At 41.6% G+C, this 23,666-nt stretch overlaps 1 protein-coding gene across 2 annotated transcripts in view; it reads left to right on the top strand.

Moving 5' to 3' along the window:
- The window catches only part of LOC150084415 (adenylate cyclase type 8-like), a 405,296-nt gene that overhangs the window by 284,089 nt on the left and 97,541 nt on the right, over nucleotides 1-23,666 (top strand). For both annotated transcript variants that reach the window (XM_090375213.1, XM_090375212.1), the window contains exons 14-16: nucleotides 14,497-14,577; nucleotides 14,719-14,891; nucleotides 22,066-22,147. In XM_090375213.1, coding sequence (XP_090231339.1) covers nucleotides 14,497-14,577; nucleotides 14,719-14,891; nucleotides 22,066-22,147 — 336 coding nt within the window. The remainder of the gene's footprint in view (nucleotides 1-14,496; nucleotides 14,578-14,718; nucleotides 14,892-22,065; nucleotides 22,148-23,666) is intronic.

Here is a 23,666-nt window from a genome sequence, read left to right as displayed (position 1 = left end):
TGTCCTAATTCTTCAACCTCAACGGCAGGCCAAGATCTCCTGGCACGCTCGCTGGAAGATTTTCCTCCTGTGGTTCAACTCCCATCGAAGATTCTGTAAACCTGCGAACCACCAGGGGACAGCGCCTGGTCTAGGATTTTTCTTCTTCATTGCTGTCACACGCACTAGTAATGAGGTTGGTGACAGTTTGCTAATGTCGGTTAGGGTCATTTAGTCTACGATCATCTGCTGGTAACTGGTGGAAGAGGTTGCACAGGGTCTTTTGAAAGAGGGCCCAGTCTGCCTTATCGACTGCATATCTCTGTGTCATCAATCATTGAATGGGAATGCGGGCAATGTAGCGCTTCACTTCAAAGGTAATGGCACGATGATCAGAGGTGGTCCAAGCCTCCTGCACCACCCAGTTCTGGAGGTAGCCTGCCACTGATCTGGTAGCAAGGGTTACATCTATGGGTCTCCCACAGGGTACCGGAAAATGTGGGAAGGTTGTGGGGCAGGTTGAGAACTGTACGAGTGGAATTAGCCAAGAATTCTTCCAGATGCTGTCCATTCCCTGTTCCCCGTCGGTCTTCAGTTTTGCTATGGCAATTGACATCTGCACTAATTAGTAGTCTCGCCGTCGGTAGTTCCGCCAGAGCTATTTCCAAGTGTCTAAGGTGTAAGGTGTAAAGTATATTGTTGTCATGCGGCACCAGGGGTTTCCCCCATCTCCACATTGCTTTCTTTGTGGGTGTACCAGTTTCCTGGGAACGCCAGAGGTTTAAAAGTGTGTGGGTATTGTACCTGTGTAATGTCGTGTGAACCATGCTGGAGCCATTGGATAGAGTTTTCCCACGTTGGGGAAGAATCGTTTGGTGACTTCTCCCTTTGGGGAATTCTCCCATCTGGTTTGCCAGGTTTGCATAAGGTGATTTGTAAGTCTCCTTTTCTCAGTCAAATGGTTTGCAGTAGGATCTGCGTCGAAGCCGGCGGAAGGTACAGGCTCTTCCCTTGGAGAGTTCATATAATACTCCACGTTTAGCTATTTCGAGGTCTAAACGTAGGGTTCCCGCCAGCACCTGCAGCGCGTGGGTGCTAACTGTGCTGCAGGCTCGGGTTATAGCGAGCAGCATGGCTCTATGGATAGAGTCGAGGATTCTGCGATTTACAGCCATGGTGACTTTGGGGTACCATGCTCCGGTAGCATAGGTAGCTACCGGCAGGAAGGCGGCTTTGTAAAACAGAACAGTTGTTATATTTTATATCATCAAGACGATCAAGATCTTCTCTATGAGGGTTAAATTAGCTTGCTAAAAAGTAAAAGGTAATTTACTTTTTTTCAAATTTTGATTGATCATACGTTAACTCTTTTTAACTCTCTGTGCTGTGTTTATTCTGCATATGCCTGCAGAAGGACAAAGACTATAGTTTGTCAGTTAAACCTCCCGCGAAGGTCAAAGCTACTACACGGTTTACCTTCTGTCTTCCCCTCGGTTTGTGGTCAGCCCTGAAGCAAAAGGTTAAATTTAGATTGTGCTCACGGGGTTGGAAAAATAATACACTGTTTATTGCTATACAGCTTAGATTATCAGAACAGTTTTCTTCAGTTACAAACACGCTTGTGATTAAATTCCCATATTCGTAAAAAACCTACTGCTTCTCCCCAAAATTATCTGGGTAACTATCGAAATCAATATGAGTGAGAAAGAAGTTCAAAATCTTGAAAATGAACGTGTAAGCTACTCTACACGATCCAGGAGCGAAGCTTCCTCTGCTGCGGAAGAGATAAACAGGCCCTCCAAGGATAATTTCAAGAAAAAGGAGAGAAGTAGAATGATATCGGCTACATTCTACAGATTCTCCAACACCTAAAGACACAACTGTAGAGGGCGGAAATGAGTCGTGCAGCGATTCAGAATGTGAAGAACCTAAAAGTCAAGTGCCTAAGCGTCAAGATCCCCCACTAACGGGTTCTCCGATTGATCAGATCAGGATAATCAGAGTGTCCTTAGAGAAATATATGGCAAAGCAATCGAGAAGGATCACTGCTGCCATCAGGTCTGATTTAATTGGTATCTTCAGCAAAATTGAGACAGTGGTTTTAAACCTCCATGTAGAACATGAAAGATTAGAAGCCAAAATTGACGTCCTTACACAGGAGTGAGGAAATCAAATGCAACAACGCCCCCGCTCCTTCGCAGAAGCGTTGAGGAATGGTGCAACACAATCAACCACTAGTTTACCTGAAAAAGTACAAGATAAAAGGATAGCCAAGAAGCCTGAGTCGCATGTAATCATAATTAAACCAGCTGAATATGCACAACTGGAAACTAGCGATGCAGTTAAAGACGCCTTAACAAAAAATATGAAGAACCAGATGAAAACCGTCAGAATTAAGAGCATCAGGAAAACCAGACATACCGGAGTCATAATTGAAACTGGTACCAGGGAGGAGGCATTAACCATCTTAAATAACACAGAAATGACCAACTATGGATTAAGAGCTGAAACCCCACAAAAAAATGGGCCGTCGATTATACTTTTCGATATAGACCAGAATATGACCCCAGAGGAACTCAAAGAAGAGATCTACCATAAAAACTTGAGTATGTTTCTACTGGACGAGACTGCGGTAGAAGACATCAAACCAAAATACAGAGCTAAAACAAAATCACCGACAAGGGTTAATTGGATAATTGAACTATCCCCGAGAGTGTGGCAACTTGTTGAAACCCAAAATAGAATTTATATTGGCTGGGGCAGCTATAGGTTTAAAGAGCACATATCGGTTCCTAAGTGCTATAGGTGTCTCCGCTTTGGGCATACGTACTATACCTGCAACCAGCGTGAAACCACCTGCGGCCACTGTGCTCAAAAGGGCAATGTTTTTAAGAACTGCCCCAACAAAGAACAGTCTCCAACCTGCGCAAACTAAGGCAGCTAGGGCACCACACGATCATTCGATTCGTGACACAAACTGGGCAGTATACAAAAAAGTGAAGAGCCTTTACCAAATGAGAGTAAATTATGGATAGATGCCCCACAAGAAACAGACGACAAGAGATAAAGTTACTGCAACTAAATGCGCAGAGAGCGAGAGTAGTCGCAGACTAGCTAACGATCAAAGCTGAGGAAAATCAAATTGACACCATGATGTTGCAGGAACCCTACGTTCACTCTGGGAATGTCGTAGGATATCCCACTTCATAGAAAATCATTCACTGCACGGAAGGCCATCCATGGGCTGCTGTTGTTGTGAGGAGTCCAGAAATAACGGTGACTAAAATTGCGCCATTATGCACCTCCATCAGCGCCTGTGCGCAGATCATGACATCTCTCTCCGGTCCCTATATCTTCTCTCACTATATTCTCACCCTGGTGAAGATATTACTACGGCAATCTCCATCATCCAGGAAGCACTCCATCTCCTCCCAGGTGGGCGGTTGCTGATAGGCATGGATGCTAACTGTCGCTCAGCACTCTGGCACAGCCCAACTCCAGACAGAACACCAACCAGAAATGGTACAAGATTTGAAGATTACATAATTTCGTCTGGTCTGCGGATCCTGAATCGTCCAGGTCACCTCTCCACCTTCAGCAGTTCCCTCTGGGAGAGCACAATTGATGTCACTATAGCAACACCTAACATTCAAAGTAAACTGATCAAGTGGGCTGTTCAAGAGTCATGGACAACGTCAGACCACAGAGCAATCACCTTCTCCCTCGTTCGTTCTGTGGAACGTGCCCCACCAATTTCTAGAGACATAGTGAGATACAACACCAAAAAAGCAGATTGGGGCCGATTCCAAGAGGAATTGGTCAAGTTTCTTCCGGAAGACATTCCACTACCTATTACACTCACACCTGAAGAAAACGTTACCAAGGTAACAGCTGCCATCAGGAGTGCCTGTGATGCTTCCATCCGGCGTAGAAGACAATACAGGTACGCGGTCCCCTGGTGGAATACAAATTTGCGAGATCTGAGAATAAGAGTTCACCTAGCCAGGAAGACATTTCAACGAGCCCGTGTACACTTTCCCCCGAGAGAAGTAACTGCAGCACGAGAGGCTTACCGTGTGATAAGAAATGCATATTCCAAAGAAATACGCAGATGTAAGAAGGAGTCATGGCCAACTCTAGTTTCCACAGTGGGAAATGGCGATCCATGGGGCATTGTATTTCGGATCATTACAAACAGGCTACCCAGAGGTGAAGTTTTGGAAACCACACTCAGGCCGGATGGAACCTCGACATACTCTTTATCTGATTCTCTCAACAACATACTGGACAATATCTACCCAACTGATGACTTGGCACCGACACTGGAGCAACAATAAAACATCATTGACAGGAACAGGGCATACATATCAGATACTAGTGAACCGCTCTTCACATCCCTGGAAATGAATTTGGCTCTGGCCAAAACGAAGGAGGGTAAAACCCCAGGCTTAGATTTTCAGGAAGTTGACGTAGTAAAAAAGTTCGTAGAACACTATCCTATAACTCTCTTAAGTTTATTTAATAGATGCCTAGCTGAAGGAACATTTCCTGACTTCTGGAAAATTTCAACACTCAAGTTAATCCTAAAACACCCGAAAAAACCACCTCAAGTACCGACTTCTTACGGACCAATAGCCCTGCTTCCTGTTTTGGCTAAACTCCAAGAACGTCTTTTGCTCTCCCGTCTCACCGACTACTACAAAAAGCAACAATTACCATCTCCGCATCAATTTGGTTTTAAAACAGGCTGCAATACAGAAGATGCTATCCACAGATTAATCTCTATAGATACCCAGACAGAATCTAAATACTCGCTAGCCATAATGGTGGACTTTGCGGGGGCCTTCGATCGACTATGGTGGCCCAGCATACTTCAAAGACTTCGGCAGGCCATGACGTCCAGCAGTCTATATAACGGTATAAAGTCCTACCTCAGCAATATAACAGTGCAGGTAACCAACAAATACCAAAGAGTCACCAGGATTATACTGCGAGGCTGTCCTCAGGGCTCTGTTCTTGGGCCATTTCTTTGGTCCATTGTCTTGGACGAGTTCCTGAGGATGGATCTCGGCGAGGTCAAGCCCCTGGCCTTTGCTGATGATCTCGTACTGGTTAATCATTCCGATACAAGAGCCATTGGAAGTACAAGCCAACTTTGCACGGGGAAAACTTCAAGACTAGGCTGCCATGCACAAATTAACAATCTCCAGGGAAAAAACAAAGTCAATTCTTCTAAAAGGAAAGCTCCAAATCCGACTGCCACCAGTGATGAAAATAACAACACCCCAATCCGTCTCTACACAGAAATCAAGTATCTGGGCCTGTATCTAGACGCCAACTTATCCTTCCCTCCCCACTTAAAATACCTGTCAGCTAAAATCCGAAAATACACTGCAATGATAAGGCGGATTAGTAGAGCGGATTGGGGCCTAAAGAATAAAGCTCTATCATTAATATATAAGGCAGTACATGTACCGATTGTGTGCTATGGAGACTCCGGTGTGAAAAGGAAATCCTGGAAAGGAACAAGCGCCAGCTTGATTCCATTCAAAGATTTATGTTATTATCGGTTACCAGGGCGTGCTGTACTGCCAGCACCCCTGCATTACAAGTCATTGCAGGATACTTACCTCTCTATCTGGAAGTTGTCAAGAGGAGTCTCTTCCAGCGCCTGAAGAAGGAAATCCCAACGCAATTGTTAAACCTGCAATTGAACCATGCAAATTACCCTAAGAAGGAAAGAACAAAAATTGCAGACCACCTACAAAACCTCTGGCAAGGAACATGGGACACAACGCCTAAAGGAGCAATCACCAAAAGGTTTATTCCCTCAATTAGTCGGACTTCCCCAAAGCCTCCTCCCTGGTACTCGCCTGGGTTGCAAGTCACCTTCCTTCTTACAGGCCATGGACCGTTCCAGCAAAAACTAATAGCCATGGGAACAGAAAATAACCTTTATTGCCACTGTGGTGAAGAGGAGTCCTGGGAACACCTTATGTACGAGTGTCTCACTTGCGACAACGATAGACTTCAATTTCTCACAGATATTCAAGGAAACCCCCGCAATCAGGAGTCAACTTTACTTCAAGAAGAGGCCACATACCTAGCCTTAACACGCTACGCCCAGGCTGTTTTCAATTGTAGAAGAGCAAGACTTGCAGAACTCAGAGCAGAATAGAATAACGTGCCACCCCTGCGATCCCCTACTGGGATAGGATAATGCAATTTACCCTGGGTGCAGGATACTCACAGGAGCACCTGCTCCTGTAATTTGCAACTCCCTTCTCCACCCTCTTCCTTAGAGTGGACTGCCTTCCCTCTTTGGTCCACTCCAACTACTGTTCCCCACATTTGACCTCTTCTTCTTCTCTTACTCTCCCCATATGCTCTCTTATCTTTTTATTTATTTTTTTTTTTACAGCCTTAGCTTTTTTTTTCACTCGTCATTTTTTTTATTACTTTTATGTTTTTATTTTATTTTTTTATTTATTATTATTATTTTTTTTTATTTATTTATTATTTTTTTCATTTTATTTATTTTTTATTTTATTTATTTTTTATTTTATTTTATTTTATTTTATTTATTTTTCATTTTATTTATTTTATTATTATTTTTTTTTTTTTATTATTTTTTTTTTTATGGCTTCTGTCAGGAAGCTCAGGGAACCCTGGCAGAGGCAGCCAGAGTATAATGGGCAGCCTGGCTCACCTCCCAGTGGTTGTGGTGGGCAACGTGGAGTCCCAGTAGGGGTCCCGCGGCCAAGCAGCCAGACACAACAGAACAAAGCACAATACTACATTAACCAGCCATCACACTTTTTTTCTGGCTGTGCAGTAGTTCTGCATTTCATCACAGAGTACATATGGTGCAGATGTGGGAAACCACCGGTGTCGCCTGAACCTAAATACTATGCCACTACTACTACTATCTTCTTACGGATATATTTCAAGTGTGCCTGGAAGGAGAGAGTGGGGTCCAGTATTACTCCCAGGTATCTAAGTTCCTTGGACAGTCGTAGTGTGATACCATCAATCTTAATCTGTGGGAGTCTCCTGGCAATCTAGGGCACCCTTGAGGAGAATGGAGTCCGTTTTGGTTGCAGAGATCCTAAGGAAGTGGATAGTGGTCCACTCTTGTAGGATTTTAAAGGCATGATTTGCCTTTCTTTCCAGGTGGATTCTGATGTTTGCCTCTATCATCAAGATGAGGTCATCTGCAAAGGCTTGTGAAGACACGTCTCCAATATAGGTATTTAGGAATTCATCCAAGACGATGTTCCATAACGTGGGTCCTAAAACAGAGCCTTGTGGACAGCCTCTGTCGATTTATCTGGTGAGTATTTTATATGGAGCATTCATCATGATGAGTCTGTTGGAGAGGTAGCTTTGGATTACTCGATAGAGGTTGCCTGGCATCCCACTCCACCCGACCGGGTCAGGACGCTCGGCCACCAAAGGGTGTTGAACGCCCCAGCAAAGTCGATAGAGATAGCCAGGAAGTATTTGTTTTCTGTGGCAGCTGCACGTGCAAGGAGGTTCTTCAGGGCATCTACAATCGACGTTCCCGGTCTAAAGCCGTGCTGGTTTGGGGACATTAGGTTTGCCTCTAGGTAGTGAGCCTGTATTCTGGTTAACAAAAGTCGTTCCAAGAGTTACTGCAGACTGTTAGTAGGGCTATTGGTCTGTAGGAAGTCGGTTGGTCTGGTGGTTTTGTCTGGTTTTTAATTATGAGTTTAATATTTGCTTTTTTCCAGTCCTTCGGATAGGTCCCAGTTTGGAGAGAGACTGAAGAGGTTCAGTAGCATATCGGAGCTATCTCCACCACCTTCCTGATGATTTCCAGCTCCAAGAGGTCCGGACCTGGACATTTGTTACTTTTAATAAGGTGCACAGCCGTTTGTAATTCCTCTATTGTGAAATCCGGTTCCCTGTCTTCTGTTCGGTGGTCGTCATTCTCTGTGCACATCTTGATTTGTTGAGGTGTCTGCGCGTCTACATGAGGGTGGAAGATTGCGTCCAAAATATTGTTGACAGATGCATCCCAAGAATTGGTAGCATCTCCCTGTGGTGTTATGGTGATTTAAATTACCTTATCCCTGGGGAGTTTATTAGTGGTTACTTTGTAGACCAGCCCCCAGGGGTCAGTATTGCCAGTGGTTGCGACCAGATTTTCCCACGAGAGTTGTTTACTTTTGCGTATGAGCGAGGTGTAATGGTTTCTGGCCTCCTTGTAGATTTCCTGCAGTGCATCCACTTCAGGGACAGGCCAGGAGTGTCTGGCTCTCTGGAATGCTTTTCGTTTGTCCTGGACTTCTCTTCGGAGCCTCTGGAGCTCCGGAGTCCACCATGCTACAGCACCTGAAGCAGGTTTTCTTCGTTTTATGGCAGCATTTGCTGCTTTAGTGATGATCACTGTGACTGTTTTTTGGAGTTGGTCAGGGTCTTGGTTTGTTTGAATTGCAGCTTGCTGTGTATCTTTTTCTGCTATTAGAGTATCTCTGAATTGGTTCCAGTTTGCAGTGTTCAGCGCATATCTGTGCAGCATTTTTCTCTCAGGATATTGTCCCTGATGGTCTCTGTTGAGTTGTAAGGTCAGGACCCTGTGGTCGGACGTTGTCCAGGCATCCTGAACCATCCAGTCTGTTATATTGCCAGCAATGTTCCTAGTGGCTAGGGAGACATCGATGGTTGATTCCAAGTATCTAATGGCTGGCAATACATCTTCGCCGGGTCTGCAATATAGACATAAAAATCCCCAAGGGGGGGGGGGTCAAGAGATGCGCACACGCCCCCTATGTCGAGCAGAGATGTGCGACCTTCATTACTGTGACCTCGGGATTCCGAACAGGGATCGCTGCCCCCGGTGTCTCTCCTTCCATTTGGATTATTTTGTAGGAGAGTGCATATTCTCTCACTTTTCTATCGTTTATATGTGGCTCTTGTAATAAAATTACGTCTGTATTAGTTTCATCAGCCTTAATCCGAATTTGGTCTACCACCGCAAGAGCCCTCTGTGCATTTATTTGAAAAAACTTGATTTCTCTACTATTAAAACGTTTATGCAGAGTACCCATAGTCAGTTCTTGTTTGGTAAATACTCTTTTTTTTTTAAGTAGACAGGGCATTTATTGTCCCGTATGGAGTGCTTATGATCCATGTTCTGGACCTTGCAGCTTACACAAACAGGCTCGGCTGATTTGTTGGGGCATGTACTGTACTCATGTCCTTTCTCTGCGCAATGACCATAGGTTGATGTTGCCTGGGCGCATGTGTGCGTGGTATGTCCATACTGGCAGCATTTAAAACATTTGCGGACTATCACATGCTGTTTAAAGCAGTGGCTTCCCCATTCTATATAAACTCTGTTTTGAGTGAAGATCTTTTGTCAAGGAGGGAGAGAAAGATCTACTACTCCAGTTGGTACCTCCCCATTTCTTTATTTTGTCTTGTATTTTGGCATAATCATGCTCTCTTTCCCCGCGTTTGGGAAGTCTTATGACAAAGAAAGCACTTCGGGTCAAATGTAAATCAGCGTTATTGTTTGGAGGTACACTAAACAAAGGCTCAGACAGAAATGTTACACATTATCAAAACTTAAATGTAAATAAATAGTACTTATCTTTATGAAGATTTCATAAAATCCATCCAGTCTGTAGCTAATCATCTAAGGAACATAGCGGTGCACACATCTTACAAATATGCCATTTAAAAACACTTAAAAATTACTATAAAGCCAGAGCTAAATCACAGAGGTCTAACACCTAGGCCACATGGTGGGCACCTCCTATGATGTTTAGGTAGGTGGTAGACATCAGACTGCCTGGTGCATAGATGACTGGACCCAGGGTATCCCAGCAGAACATCACCCAAAACATGACATCACTGCCACCGGCTTGTTTTCATCACACGGTGCATCCAGGCGCCAGAAATGCAGACCACCTACAAAACCTTTGGCAAGAAACATGGGACACAACGCCGAAAGGAGCAATCACGAAAAGGTTTATTCCCTCAATAAATAGGACTTCCCCAAAGACTCCTTCCTGGTACTCGCCTGGATTTCAAGTCACGTTCCTGCTTACAGGCCATGGACCGTTCCAGCAAAAATTAACAGCCATGGGAATAGAAAATAACCCATATTGCCACTGTGGTGAAGAGGAGTCCTGGGAACACGTATGTACGAGTGTCTCACTTACGACAACGCCAGACTTCAATTCCTCACAGAGATTCAAGGAAACCCCCGCAATCAGGAGTCAACTTTACTTCAAGAAGAGGCCACATACCTAGCCTTAACACGCTATGCCCAGGCTGTTTTCAATTCTAGAAGAGTAAGACTTGCGGAACTCAGGGCAGAACAGAATAACGTGCCACCCCTGCGATCTCCGACTGGGGTAGGATAATGCAATTCACCCTGGATGCAGGATACACAGGAGCACCTGTTCCTGTGATTTTCAACTCCCTTCTCCATCCTCTACCTTAGAGTGGACTGCCTTCCCTTTTGGTCCACTCCAACTACTGTTCCCCACATTTTGACCTCTTCTTCTTCTCTTACTCCCCCATTCGTTCTCTTCAGAAAGGGAAAAAAAAAAAAAAAAAAAAAACCGCCTCAACTTTTTTTTTCCTCTCTCTTTTCATTTCCTTCCCCTCTCTTTTCATTTTTTTTTAATTTTATTTATTTTTTTTTTTCATTTGTTTTTTCCTCTCTGTTCATTTTTTTTATTTTCTTTATTTTATTTTTTTCTCTCTTTTCATTTTTTCCCTCTCTTTTCATTTTTTTTTTTTTTTATGGCCTTTGTCAGGAAGCTCAGGCAACCCTGGCAGAGGTAGCCAGAGTATAATGGGCAACCTGGCTCACCTCCCAGTGGTTGTGGGGGAGAACGTCAGGAAGCTCAGGCAACTATCGGGACCCTCAATAGTTACGGGTATTTTAATATACCCGTAACCATTGAGGTCCCAATAGGGGCCCCGCGGCTAAGCAGCCAGACACAACAACAGAACAAAGCACAATACTACATTAACCAGACATTACACTTTTTTTCTGGCTGTGCAGTAGTTCTGCATTTCATCACAGAGTACATATGGCGCGGTTGTGGGAAACCATCGGTGGCGCCTGAACCTAAATACTATGCCACTATGCCACTATGCATCCAGGGCCATCACTTCTCCAGGTAAATGACGCACACGTAGCCTGCCGTTCACATGGTGCAACAGGAAACGTGATTCATCGGACCAGACGACCTTCTTCCCATCGCTCAAGGTCCAGTTTCGATGCTCGCGTGCCCACTGTAGGTGCTGTTGCGGGTGAACCGTGGTTAGAATGAGCGCTCAGAGCGGCCTGCAGCAACAAAGCCCCATTTCATCAGGGTTCGATGTACTGTGTGTTGTGACACATTACTCACGTCACCAGCATTCCAATTACCGGCGAGTTGCGCCACAGTCGCCCTTCTGTTGCCATGTACCATCCGGGAGAGCCTTCGCACCCCTCGAGCATAGATGAGCCATGGTCATCCAACACCCCGCCGGCGGATCGTGGGTTCCCCTCCTCGGACCACTTTCGGTAGGTACTAACCATGGCTGACTGTGAGCAACCCACCAGCCGTGCCGTTTCGGATATGCTCTGACCCAGTCATCTGGCCATTACAATTTGGCCTTTGTCAAACTCGCTTAAGTCCGCTGCCTTTTACATTTGAAGAACAAGAGTAACACTGATTAACGGAACTCAGTATCAGGTATTTTTTATACCGTGTCACGACCCGCGCACGCGCCCTAGTTCACTTGCAGTTTCTTCGATTTGCACAACGACTCGCTGGTCATAATGTTTTGGCTCATCGGTGTAGATATTCATGATTATTACAGTGGTTTAACAGTGATGCGGGAACGAGAAAAGGTGATTAGCACCTTGTATGAGAGAACAGCACCGTTGGCATTGGCTCGTAATCGGAAATATTAAGACCTGGTGTAAAAATCTGAACGGGGGTGAACGATTCGTTTGTAGGTTGGGTACTGTGAACGCCGCTACTGATGTGCAGGCCGTGGTGCAAGAATTTTAATATACCCGTAACTATTGTAACTATATCTGTAATAACAGTAACTGTACCTGTTGGTACGGTTGTGGGGCAAGACAAAGGTTAGGAAGAATTGATTGGAGGTGTTGTTCAAAACTACAGGACAGTGGTCCATGAGTACCAACCATATTTCAAAAATTTTGATGCCACATCTGACGAGCCTGTAGTAGTGGGCACCATTAACATATAACTAAGAAAAGTCTGGCTGCACACTTACTGTCCATTATCTACAAACAGATTCTACAAATTATTTCATCTGGAGACAACGAGGAATGTGGTACCATCCCTACACCATCAGAGAAAGGGACACTTAGGGTGGAGGCGGTGATCTCGTGTGAGGCGAAATAACGATTAACGGCCGTATCCTTCTTCGTGTTTTTGATAGGAGTACCGTAACTGCGCAAAGGTACTGAAAACAGGTGCTCGAACCATATGTGCAACTTTTTAGGGGTGCGGTTGGCCCAGATTTTTTTTACATGTACGACAACACCACATCATATAGAGCGCAAGCGGCGGGGGAATATCTTAAAACTGAAGATATCCAACGACTGCCGTGGCCAGCACGATCTTAAATTTAGATCGTGCATTTAAACTTAAATCGGATTAGACTTAAATCCGATCGAATATCAGATGCCAGTGTCGTACGCACTTGGGCGTCGCATTGCACGCCGACAGCCAACTCCACGGTCACTTGGTGATCTAAGGTCTGTTCTGGTGGAAGAATGGGATTTGTTGCCTCGGAATCTTATAGACACCCTTATATCGAGCATAGTTCACCGCTGCCAGCCCTGTTTACCCGTTGGAGGGGTTCATACACCGTACTGATGTCATGTGGCCATATTTCCGAGCATCTTGCATCGACTTCTGTAATGTGACATTTTTGGTAATTTTTATACAACCCCTATAAATGTCCCTTATACCTGCCCGAAGTTTCTCGCTGTCTACTCGTTTTATCGTTATTCTATTGTACTACAGCGTACCCCTCTCTCTCTCTCTCTCTCTCTCTCTCTCTCTCTCTCTCTCTCTCAAATACGAAAACATGTTGTTAGAGAAGGTTATTTCATTTCGAATGGAATAATAATATCTGTTCTCTAGATATATTTTTACTGCCTCTTTTAAGGCAACACAAATATTAGCAGCTTGTATTTGGTATGAACAGTCCCTGTGATATTGGTAACTGACAGTTATTATTGCTTTAACTCACCCTTTTATTAATTTATATATCTTTATTTTATTTAATAATATTTTGTCACATAATAAGATCACGACAAACTTATTACCTGAAATCAAATCAAACTTTCATGTTTAAAAATACAGGACTTAGTTGATCGACAAACAATTGGTTGAGGGAACAACTGTTTAAAATTTAAAAATAGAACCTTTTAAATACAGAATTTTAAATTTCAGCGAAGATGGTCACAATTCCATCGGCAGTGTGTATTTACATATTAAATATATACTGCACTCTTAAAAGTATTCGGACACCTAACTAAAGTTAGTAAAGTTCCAGTCAGGGTTACCCAAATAATTTTATTATTTGCGTAAAGATAAGGCAGGAAACACCAGAAATATCAGCAATAGCCAGTGTGAATCGCAACAATGAACTTATGGAGTACTAAAGAGGAATGGCTGTCGGTTGCCATATCAGTAATGTGTCACTGCATGCTATGGCATAACCAAAGCAAGCAGTGAAAGACTAAATGTTGTGAAAAGTTTGAAGATCGGAAAAAGTTCAGGATACAGACAGGATTAGAACCGAGACCTTTTCCATCCATTGTGGGAGGAATTGATTATAACCTCATGAGCAAAAGACTTCAAGCAACAGTCTGGCTAGCCCAATCCTTGGACCTCAATCCCGTTGAATATCTGTAGGATCAATGGGAAAGGGATGTGAGTCATCACAGTCCTCTGCCCACGCCACTCCAGGAATTGTCAGTTATCTCATATAAAGGGGCCAATATACCTCGAGGAACTTTTAAACACCTTTTGTGATGACTCACATCCCTTTCACAATGGGAAAGGGATGTGAGTCATCACAGTCCTCTGCCCACGCCACTCCAGGAATTGTCAGTTATCTCATATAAAGGGGCCAATATACCTCGAAGCACTTTTAAACACCTTTTTGACTCGATGTCACACCGTGCTGAAGGAATGATTTGGATCAACGGCGGTCCAATATACTATAAGCTCATGGTTCTAATAAAGTGGCTAGGCAGCACAAAAAGTCTTCACGAAAAACGAATGCTGCCAGTCACGCGAAATGTTGAACAAAACGTTATTAATTTCTTTAATAAAAGCATATTTCTTCTTCGATATTGTTGGTGTCCCACCACTTTTGGGAGGATAATATACATGATAAACTGGGTGTCTGATATTATGCTATGTTAATAATAAACCTGTCACTAAGGAACATATAAGTTAACTCAATCTCATCACAATTATTTTTTGTTTGTAGTTTTCATTTGACAATTCTTTCGATGTCATTAACATCACCAACGGAACCTATCTGGAGACTGTGACTTATCACTATCCTCAGGTAATATGATAATCTCACTCTCGTACTAATGGCATTTTTTCAATCATTAGTTTAATTATACATATCACAGAATTCCAGAGAAATTATTTATGCAATATAAATATTCCACTTTCAATTTTTATTTTATCTTATTTATTGCAGTATTTTGTCTTTACATGGATCCTAACGATGGTAGCTTGCGCAGCATTTCTAAAACTTAACTACTTGTTAAAGATGGTGATGCTCTTCGCTATGGTAACCATATACGTAATCTTAATCGAGGTTGATTCTGGCAGCGCTTTCCAGAAGGATGAAACTTGTAATGATATGGAAAAGTAAGTCTCAGTTACGGTTTGATACTGATCTATTTCACTTTAATTTGAATAAATCTTGTTAAAGCTACATGGTGGATAGTAGGCATCACTCAATCATAAATAAAGAAAATATGAGTACATATAAGAAACACTTATAGAAGAAACACTTCGAAGGCGACAAATCAGATCACAAGATAGTTAATATGCACCTCTCGTCACTGAAACAGTGCCACCTAGAAAGAACGAACGGATTTAAATGACAATTTGCATGCATAACTGATACCTATAGGAAAGCAAACGGTTAATTTATCAAACTGATCGGCAAAGCTGAACGTCCAATAATGATAAATGATGAGAAAGAGTAGATAAGCATGATGAAACATGACTTCCGATTCTTTCGGATTCTGTTACCACACTAACGGCTGAACAAGAATCCGAAAGCGCTATAAAAATGAGTGCAAAAATTAGTAGGCAAACAACGAAGAATCCTTGAAAGCAATGTTCTGTCTACATAGCAGGATATAATGAGATGTCATTTCTTTCTTGTGCAAGATTTGCCTGCGAGGAAGGAACTACGGTAAATAGCCCTCTCTAAAATAAACATCCAGGATACCTGAAAACAAGGTGTAAAAATTTCGGTCATGATATCTATAACCTAGGTGTCTATAAGAAAGTGTTTTGAACATATTCTATGATTACCACGATCAATACAGGGATCTAGTGAGGTCAGTGATATCAAAGCGAGGCTTGAGACTCCAAAAATAAAGATGCGAAGACAATGTTTCATATTATAGCCTGTAGGTGCACCGATTTATCGAAATGCTATTACCAAAAACTACAGAAGCTACCGGAAAGGAAGCAAACCTTCCGAACAGATCAGAAAATTGAACAGAAGATATATAAGAATGGAATTAACACAAGCATTAAAACTACCTTGAAACTCCAGCTAAGGAAAAATAGAAAAGATAAAGTGACTGTGTTTAGCGAAACTTGATAGAAAGCTTTGTGTCAGTATACCGCCCAGACAATTCCAAGCACTGAATTCATGTCCTTCAGAAATAGAAATATTGAAATCGACTATATTTGCTAGGCTCCGATCCATGAATCCTTGCAGCGTCAGACAAACAGAAGCAGAAGTCACCTGCGCATCAAATGTAACTACCTTTACCATCGTTGGCACAGGCATGTGAAAGGATTAACATGTTCAACGAAAGTGTTTGCAATAATGGCAAGTGCAGTACACGGTGTGAAAATTAGCACAGAGCAAGCACATCACATCAAAATTAAGAGATAAAAGCAGAGAGAGAGAGAGAGAGAGAGAGAGAGAGAGAGAGAGAGAGAGAGAGAGAGAGAAAATAGGAATAGGACAGAACTGCTGAATAAAATAAAGGGAGAAACTCAACTCATGGAAGGCTTATATTTCGATTGTCGAGTGGATAACACTGCAGTAATTGATAAGCCCTTGTGGATAGCACAGTTGGTAAGATAACTGTTCTCCCCAACACCGTGTAAAACGGCCTGAGTTCCGAGTCCCGTCGTTGATGTGAAGAATTTTTATGGTTATTTTTCACAACGTGGCTGAGTTAGTCGGTGTCAGGCAACAGGAGAATGGTTTTCCTCCGGGGAAGTTTTTCGTCCAGCAAACAGAAAATCGACCTCAGAACACACGCACGATTTACAGACAGTTTATACGGAGCAATATGGCCTTAGCTGATGCGCCTAAAAACTCTACAACAGTAATTGATAAGGAAATGGGAAGAATGCCATTAATACTGTAAATGAGGAACATGTTGTTCTGGTTCATGGCCTGGATCCAACCACTATGAACATATCACTCCTGCGACGGTAGGAGGCAGCAGTACTAATATCAGCACAATGACACGGAACGGAGTTACAATTTCGGAACTTGCAGAATGGCATTATTGCATTAATCAAGCAAATTATTGAAAAGCCGGTACAGTAGATTGCGTGCCAGCTACACGAAAATGAACTTCTACTGCGTCATCTCCTTCAGCCACTGGAAACACTTAATGATCGCACAGATTCACTGGTTCTGCTGGGAAATTACGAGGGCAAACCAAAAAATAAAAATAACTGTGGGTAAAACTGACACTGAGGTGAAACCATGGTTCTATTTTCTAATTGCGCCGTTAATGAACAACGTGCTGCAGTTCGGTTTTTTTTTTTTTTTTTGTGGTCAGAAGGGGTTACATCATCCAAGAGTCACAGAAGAATATTTAGCCCAATTTAGAGAAAACTGAATTAATCAAATAAAAGTGTACATATGGGTGAACGTTTAGAAGTGGCAGAGCAAAGCCTGATTATCTGATTATCACTGCTTCTGCTGGGAAATTACGAGGGCAAACCAAAAAATAAAAATAATTGTGGGTAAAACTGACACTGAGGTGAAATCATGGTTCCATTTTCTAATTGCGCCGTTAATGAACAACGTGCTGCAGTTCGGTTTTTTTGGAATGAGTCGCAGCCTGGAAAATAAGATGCAGGATATTTCAGAGACTGCTTGGAATCATCGGGGTACAAGTAAACACATGGGTTGTGTTAGGGTACTTAGAAAAACAACAGGTGCATGTATACTTGCGTGTACACCAATGCTAGGAGTTTAATAAATAAATTTGATGAATTAGAGGTATTGCTAAAAACATCAAAGGCAGATATTGTGGGGATTTCAGAGACGCGGTGTCACACAGAATAAGGAATGCAGAACCGGAATTTGGGGAGTACAATGTCAACAGAAGGGATAGACAGGATAGGAAGGGAGGAGGTGTTATGCTATTAGTTAAGAAATACATAAAACCCAAGGAAGTGAAGCCAGTCGACATTGTTGGACAGTGAAGTGTCGAGTCAGTTTGGTGTGACATAAGCATTGGGAGATCAAAATTGAGAATAGGAGTGTGCTATAGGCCTAATGACTCTGATGAGTATAATAAGAGATTGTACAGTAAAATAGAGTGGGCCAGTAAATCAGAGAGTCTTATAATGGGGGATTTTAATTTCCCAGATATTGACTGGAATTTGGGGACTGGTCACTCACACACTAGCAAGGCTTTTGTGGATTTATTGGATGATTGTTTTCTACATCAGCATGTTCGGGAGGAAACTAGAGGGAGTAATACTCTTGATTTGATTATCAGTAGTGATTCTTCGTGCATTAAGAATCTTCAGGTAAATGAACCACTAGGTGGCAGTGATCACAGAGTGCTGAAGTGGGATTTACTCAAAGACGTAACTACCATTAGGGGTAAAGAGAAGGGTTATTGCTTTCGTAAAGGCGACTACGATGGACTGAGACAGTATTTAAATTCTATACAGTGGGACCAACTGACGATGTTACCAACAGCAAATTCAAAATGGGAAGCATTCAAAGAACTTATCTTGGAAGCTACTAGGCTTCATATACCAACTAAGAAATATTGTTCAAGGTTTAGGCCTAAGTGGATGTCAGATGAACTAATGAGACATATGGCAGAGAAGAAAATGCATGGGATACATACAAATTAACACGTGACACAGAAGCCTATGAGAGATACAAGTTGATCTGTAACCAAGTTACAAAGGAGGTTAGGCAGGCGAAGCCAGATTACGAGAAATCTTTGGCAAGGGATGCAAAGAAAAACAGCAAAGAGTTCTTTACTTATGTAAACTCTAGAAGGAAGGGAATGAATCAGATTGGTCCACTTGATATCGATGGGTCAACTGTTGATGATCCTGCTCAGGTAGCTAACAAACTAAATGAATATTTTGCATCGACGTTCACACATGACGAGTTATTCAGCGAGGGAAATGCCAGAGGTTTATTCATCTCTGGCAGTAAGCTAGAGAATCTTATAATAACCGAGAGTAAAGTGGAGGAGAAATTGTTGAAGATAAAAACAAGAAAGGTACCTGGGGTCGATGGGATCTATCCAGTTATATTAAAGGAGGCAGCAAAGGAAGTAAGCAAACCCTTAGCCATAATTATGAGAGCTTCCTTAGACTCAGGGGAAGTACCCATGGACTGGAGATGTGCAAACGTGATCCCAATTCACAAAGGAGGATCAAGGGGCAACACAAGTAATTATAGACCTGTTAGTTTAACTTCTGTTCCCCGAAAATTAATGGAGGCACTGGTTAAAGAAGCACTGCAGGATCATCTAGACAAGACTTCAGTTATAGCTCGGACACAGCATGGTTTTGTTAAGGGGAAGTCTTGCCTGACCAATTTGATTGGATACTATGATGCAGTCACAAAAGAACTGGATGCAGGGAATAACTTTGATATTATATACTTGGATCTTAGAAAGGCTTTTGATACTGTTGCACATGGAAGACTGCTGCACAAATTGGAGCAGTGTGGCATTGGAGGCAAATTGCTGCTATGGATAAAGGGGTGGTTGAGGGGGAGAAGACAAGAGTGGTAATCAATGGACACTGCTCATCGTGGACTAATGTTATTAGTGGAGTCCCTCAGGGTTCAGTATTGGGTCCATTATTGTTTTCTGTATTTATAAATGATATTGATGATGGTATATCAAGCTTAATGTCCAAGTTTGCAGACGATACGAAGGTTGGCAGGGTTGTCAAGGACACTACTGACACTATGCTACTGCAACAGGATCTGGAAAGGTTGAGCAGATGGGCTGAGAGGTGGCAAATGAAGTTTAACATTGACAAATGTAAAGTACTACATATGGGAAACAGCAACCCCAGAGCAACGTATCAACTCTGTGGTACTACACTGGCAGTGGTAGAGAATGAAAGGGACCTGGGGGTGGTTGTGCAGGCAGATATGAAGTTTTCTGAGCAGTGCAGACGGGCTGCAAGAGTAGCTCATGGTGTATTGTCGATGATATATAGGAATTTTTCTAGCAGGGATAAGGAGGTGATTATTCCCTTGTATAAGGCAATGGTCAGGCCACACCTAGAGTACTGTACAGGTCTGGAGGCCTCATTTCAAGAAGGATGTAGAGATGCTGGAACGAGTACAGAGAAGGCAACAAGATTGGTTAATGGAACAAAGGGGTGCTCTTACGGAGAAAGGCTTAAGTTTTGCAAATTACAGTGTCTGGAGACTAGGCACCAGCGAGGTGGTCTGATAGAGGTGTATAAAGCCTTGAATGGTTTGAGCATGCTCAATGCTGATGGGATTCTTCCTCTTGCTCAGAATAATCACCTGAGAGGGCATAAATTCAAATTGAGGAAAGACAGATGTAGGATAGACGTGAGGAAATTTGCCTTTAGCCAGCGGGTGGTTGGTTGGTGGAACAGACTTCCTTCCCTTGTCGTGGAAGTTGATAGCCTAAATAAGTTTAAGGCTCAGCTGGACAGGTGTTTCGAAAGAACAGAGGGGTGAAGTGGAAGTGGTTATTTTTTATTTATTTATTTATTTATGTATTTATTTTTTATTTTTTTTTTTGGCTGATGCTGCATAAGCTTGCTTTCTTGCATCAAATGCCTCTACTAATGCTAATGCTAATGCTATCAAATCAGCCGTTCAGGCCGTTCGATAATTATCGAACGGCCTGAACATTTAGGAGCAGAACACGTTTAGTCTTCGTCAACTAAACGTGTTCTACTCCTAAATGTTTCGTAAACTTTTCTTTGACTAATACGCATTTCTCCATATTGTGCTAACATTTTTTTCGTGAATCCGGAAAGGCAAATCACAGATCTGTTCAAACGATGCAGTTGGAAAGCGGAACCGACACGATTAAACATGGATCATATTAACATGCAACTAGCGACATAGGCACAGATTTATCTAACAACGAAGTAGGTGTAATGACCCTTGCAGCCTGTTCTGACACGGGGCGTAATTTCGCACACAAATTTCGTTCATTTGTTGATTTACCCTCGTACTTACTTATTGTAAATTTCTGTATAGCAGAATGATGATAGGTGAAAGATAAATTATTCAAATAAGACTTCTAAATCCTAAGTTCTGACCAAAAATGCCTACTAAATATAAGCGAAGCAGTGGGCAACGGTAACTGTGTACCACGATTGAGAAAAATGAATCACCGAAATCTATTTATTCCATACTAAATGGCTGGCCACTACCAACAGGATACTGCGATATTATCTTGGATTTAGTGAACCTTCAGCCAACTTGAAAATAACTGTGGAGTTGAACTAAACCTAGACTGAAGAGTCCCCTAGTAATTTCCCCAAGTAATCGATGGGACTCAAACCCGGACTGCCACAAACAATGACAAGTGACGAAACCACTATGGATAACACTGACTTCATTAGTACGATAATATCAGCATTTGTTGAACTAATAAGAAATTCAATTTGTTTAATTTATTTACAATACTATGAACAATTTAATTGTGTATTTTTCTTTATTATTTTATTTATTTATTTATTTTATTTATTTTTTTTTTTTTTGGATTTTTATAAGCCTGATGCCTCCATTATAGCTGGTTACACACACCTTTTTCCCGGTGTTATGTAATTGCTGGTGCCTTTTTTTTTTTTTTTTTTTTTTTTCTTGCTTACTTTAGTGTTTCTTTCTGTGCATAAAGTAATTATTGGTCGGACAGAAGTAATGACAGGTGGAAACAAGTATGACTTTGGCCCATATCAATAACCTGCAATGACTCCCCTATCCTCTCCTGAATTAGCAATTTCCCTGACCTGTTAAGGTCACCTCAATGACATTAGCAAAACCTTACATCTTCTCTGTTTAAATGAATTTCATCTTTACAAAATTCTTTATCTTAACTAGGACAAGGCATTCCGAGAAAAATTTCCCATGATATGCCGTGCACAGTCCCTCTAGTCTACAGTTACTTTCGTCATATGTTTCCTCCTATCATGTCTGGGAAGAAATGTAAACAGAAGAATATTTTGTCTGCTTTCGTGACATTTTTCTAGCATGATATTTCTTGACCAAATCAAAAGTGCTTTTATATCTAAGTCATTAGCACTCACACATGGATTACCGTACATCCTTTAGTACCCATAAAAACTGATGGACGATAAAAAAAAATACTCTTACATACATCATCAAGTTTCGCAATTGGCAGACATACTTCTATTCCATATATCTTTATTACAGAGTATATTTTCGATTTCCACTTATATAATCGAAATAGTTTGAAAGAGAATGTATGATATACTCATGTAATAAACTTTGGAGAGAATGTATCACATACTCCAATCTTTAATAATTCGCAATTCTGTTTTTCTGTAGGAGCCAATGCAGTTCGTTGAAAACCAGAATGCTTGTACTACTTGTTCTTTACTTCTACATGGTCATCTACCATTCTCGCCTGGTAAGCATATCTGAGATTACAGACTAAACAAACATATCCACACATTCTTTTCAGTCGCATTACTTTCTGATATTGTACTTTTCGTTTTTTTTATATTTGTAAAATAATAAGAGGAGTGGAGTTTACCTCAATATAGTACGTAGAACACTTCCGTATGATACTCTCAGAAATTAAAATGAAAAAATCTAAAACTTACATTAGAGTAAAAAATAAATAATTAAAAACCAATTTAACACAATTCAAATCAATTTAACACAATCTACGTACTATATTGAGGTAAACCCCTCTTATTATTTTACAAATATTAATATCAACGTAGAACGTATTGAGAATTACAGCTCTGATTCATACTATCTAATTCGTTTTTTTTATTAAATAAATGTAAGCTGGATACGCCAAGGAAGAAACAAAGGAACAGGATACAAAAATTAATTTGGTATATTATACTTAGATTTCAGAAACGCTTGTGACACTGTTTGACACTGTTCCACATAAAAGACTGCTGTATAGATAGGAGCAGTGAAGCATTAGGGACAAGTCACTGCTATAGATAAAGGGATGGTGGAGTGGGAGAAGAAAAAGAATAATTATCAACAGGCACTGCTCTTCTTTGACTACACTTAATAACGAAGTTCTCCAATTTTCAGTGCTGCGCCCAGAATTGTTTTCTATATTTACGAATGATACACATGAAGGCATATAAAACTTAATGTCTAAATTCGCATATGATAATACAAAGGCTGCCATAATGGTTAATAACAGGAATGCTACTACAAAACGATCTAGAAAAATTATGCAGTTGGGCTAAGAAGTGGCAAATAAAGTTTAATATTGACAAATGGGTACTTTATATGGGGAGCAGTAAACCTAAATTAACGTACCAAATGTGTGATAGTACCCTGCGCGTAGTGTACAATAAAAAAAAAAACTTTGGGAGTAATTGTGCAGTCAAATATGAAGTGCTCTGAGCAGTACGCACACAGGCTGCCAAGACAGATCATGGGGTTTTGTCAATGATATACAAGAATTTTACCAGTAGAGACAAGAAGCCATTATCCCATTACACAAGTCAATAGTTAGTCCACATCTGGAGTGCTGCATACAGATCTTAAAGCCTCATTTTAGGAAAGAAATGGATATACATTGGAAGGGATACAAATAGTAACAAGACTAGTGAGGTGAACAGAACGGCGCTCTTACCAAGAAAGGCGTCAGTTCTGAAAATTGCAGAATATCGCGACTAAGCACCTGTGAGGTGAACTGATTGAGGTTTTTAAGCTTTTGAATGGATTGAATAAGCTCAATGTTCATGGAACTCTCTTTCTCAGACTACACACATGAGGATGTATAAATTCAAAGTGAGGAAGGATGGTTGCTAGAAAGATGTGTGAAAGTTTTCCCACAGCTAGCGATTATTTCATTGTTGGAACAGGATTCTATCTAGTGTAGTAGAACAGAGTAGTTTCAGTAAATTAAAGAAAGAACTAGTACAGATCTCTGTTTTCATGATTTCTCCCCA

Source organism: Mastigoproctus giganteus, chromosome 6 (assembly GCF_048544385.1).
Source record: "Mastigoproctus giganteus isolate SK-2022 chromosome 6, ASM4854438v1, whole genome shotgun sequence".
NCBI lineage: Eukaryota > Metazoa > Arthropoda > Arachnida > Uropygi > Thelyphonidae > Mastigoproctus > Mastigoproctus giganteus.
This window is presented reverse-complemented; position numbering and strand designations above follow the sequence as displayed.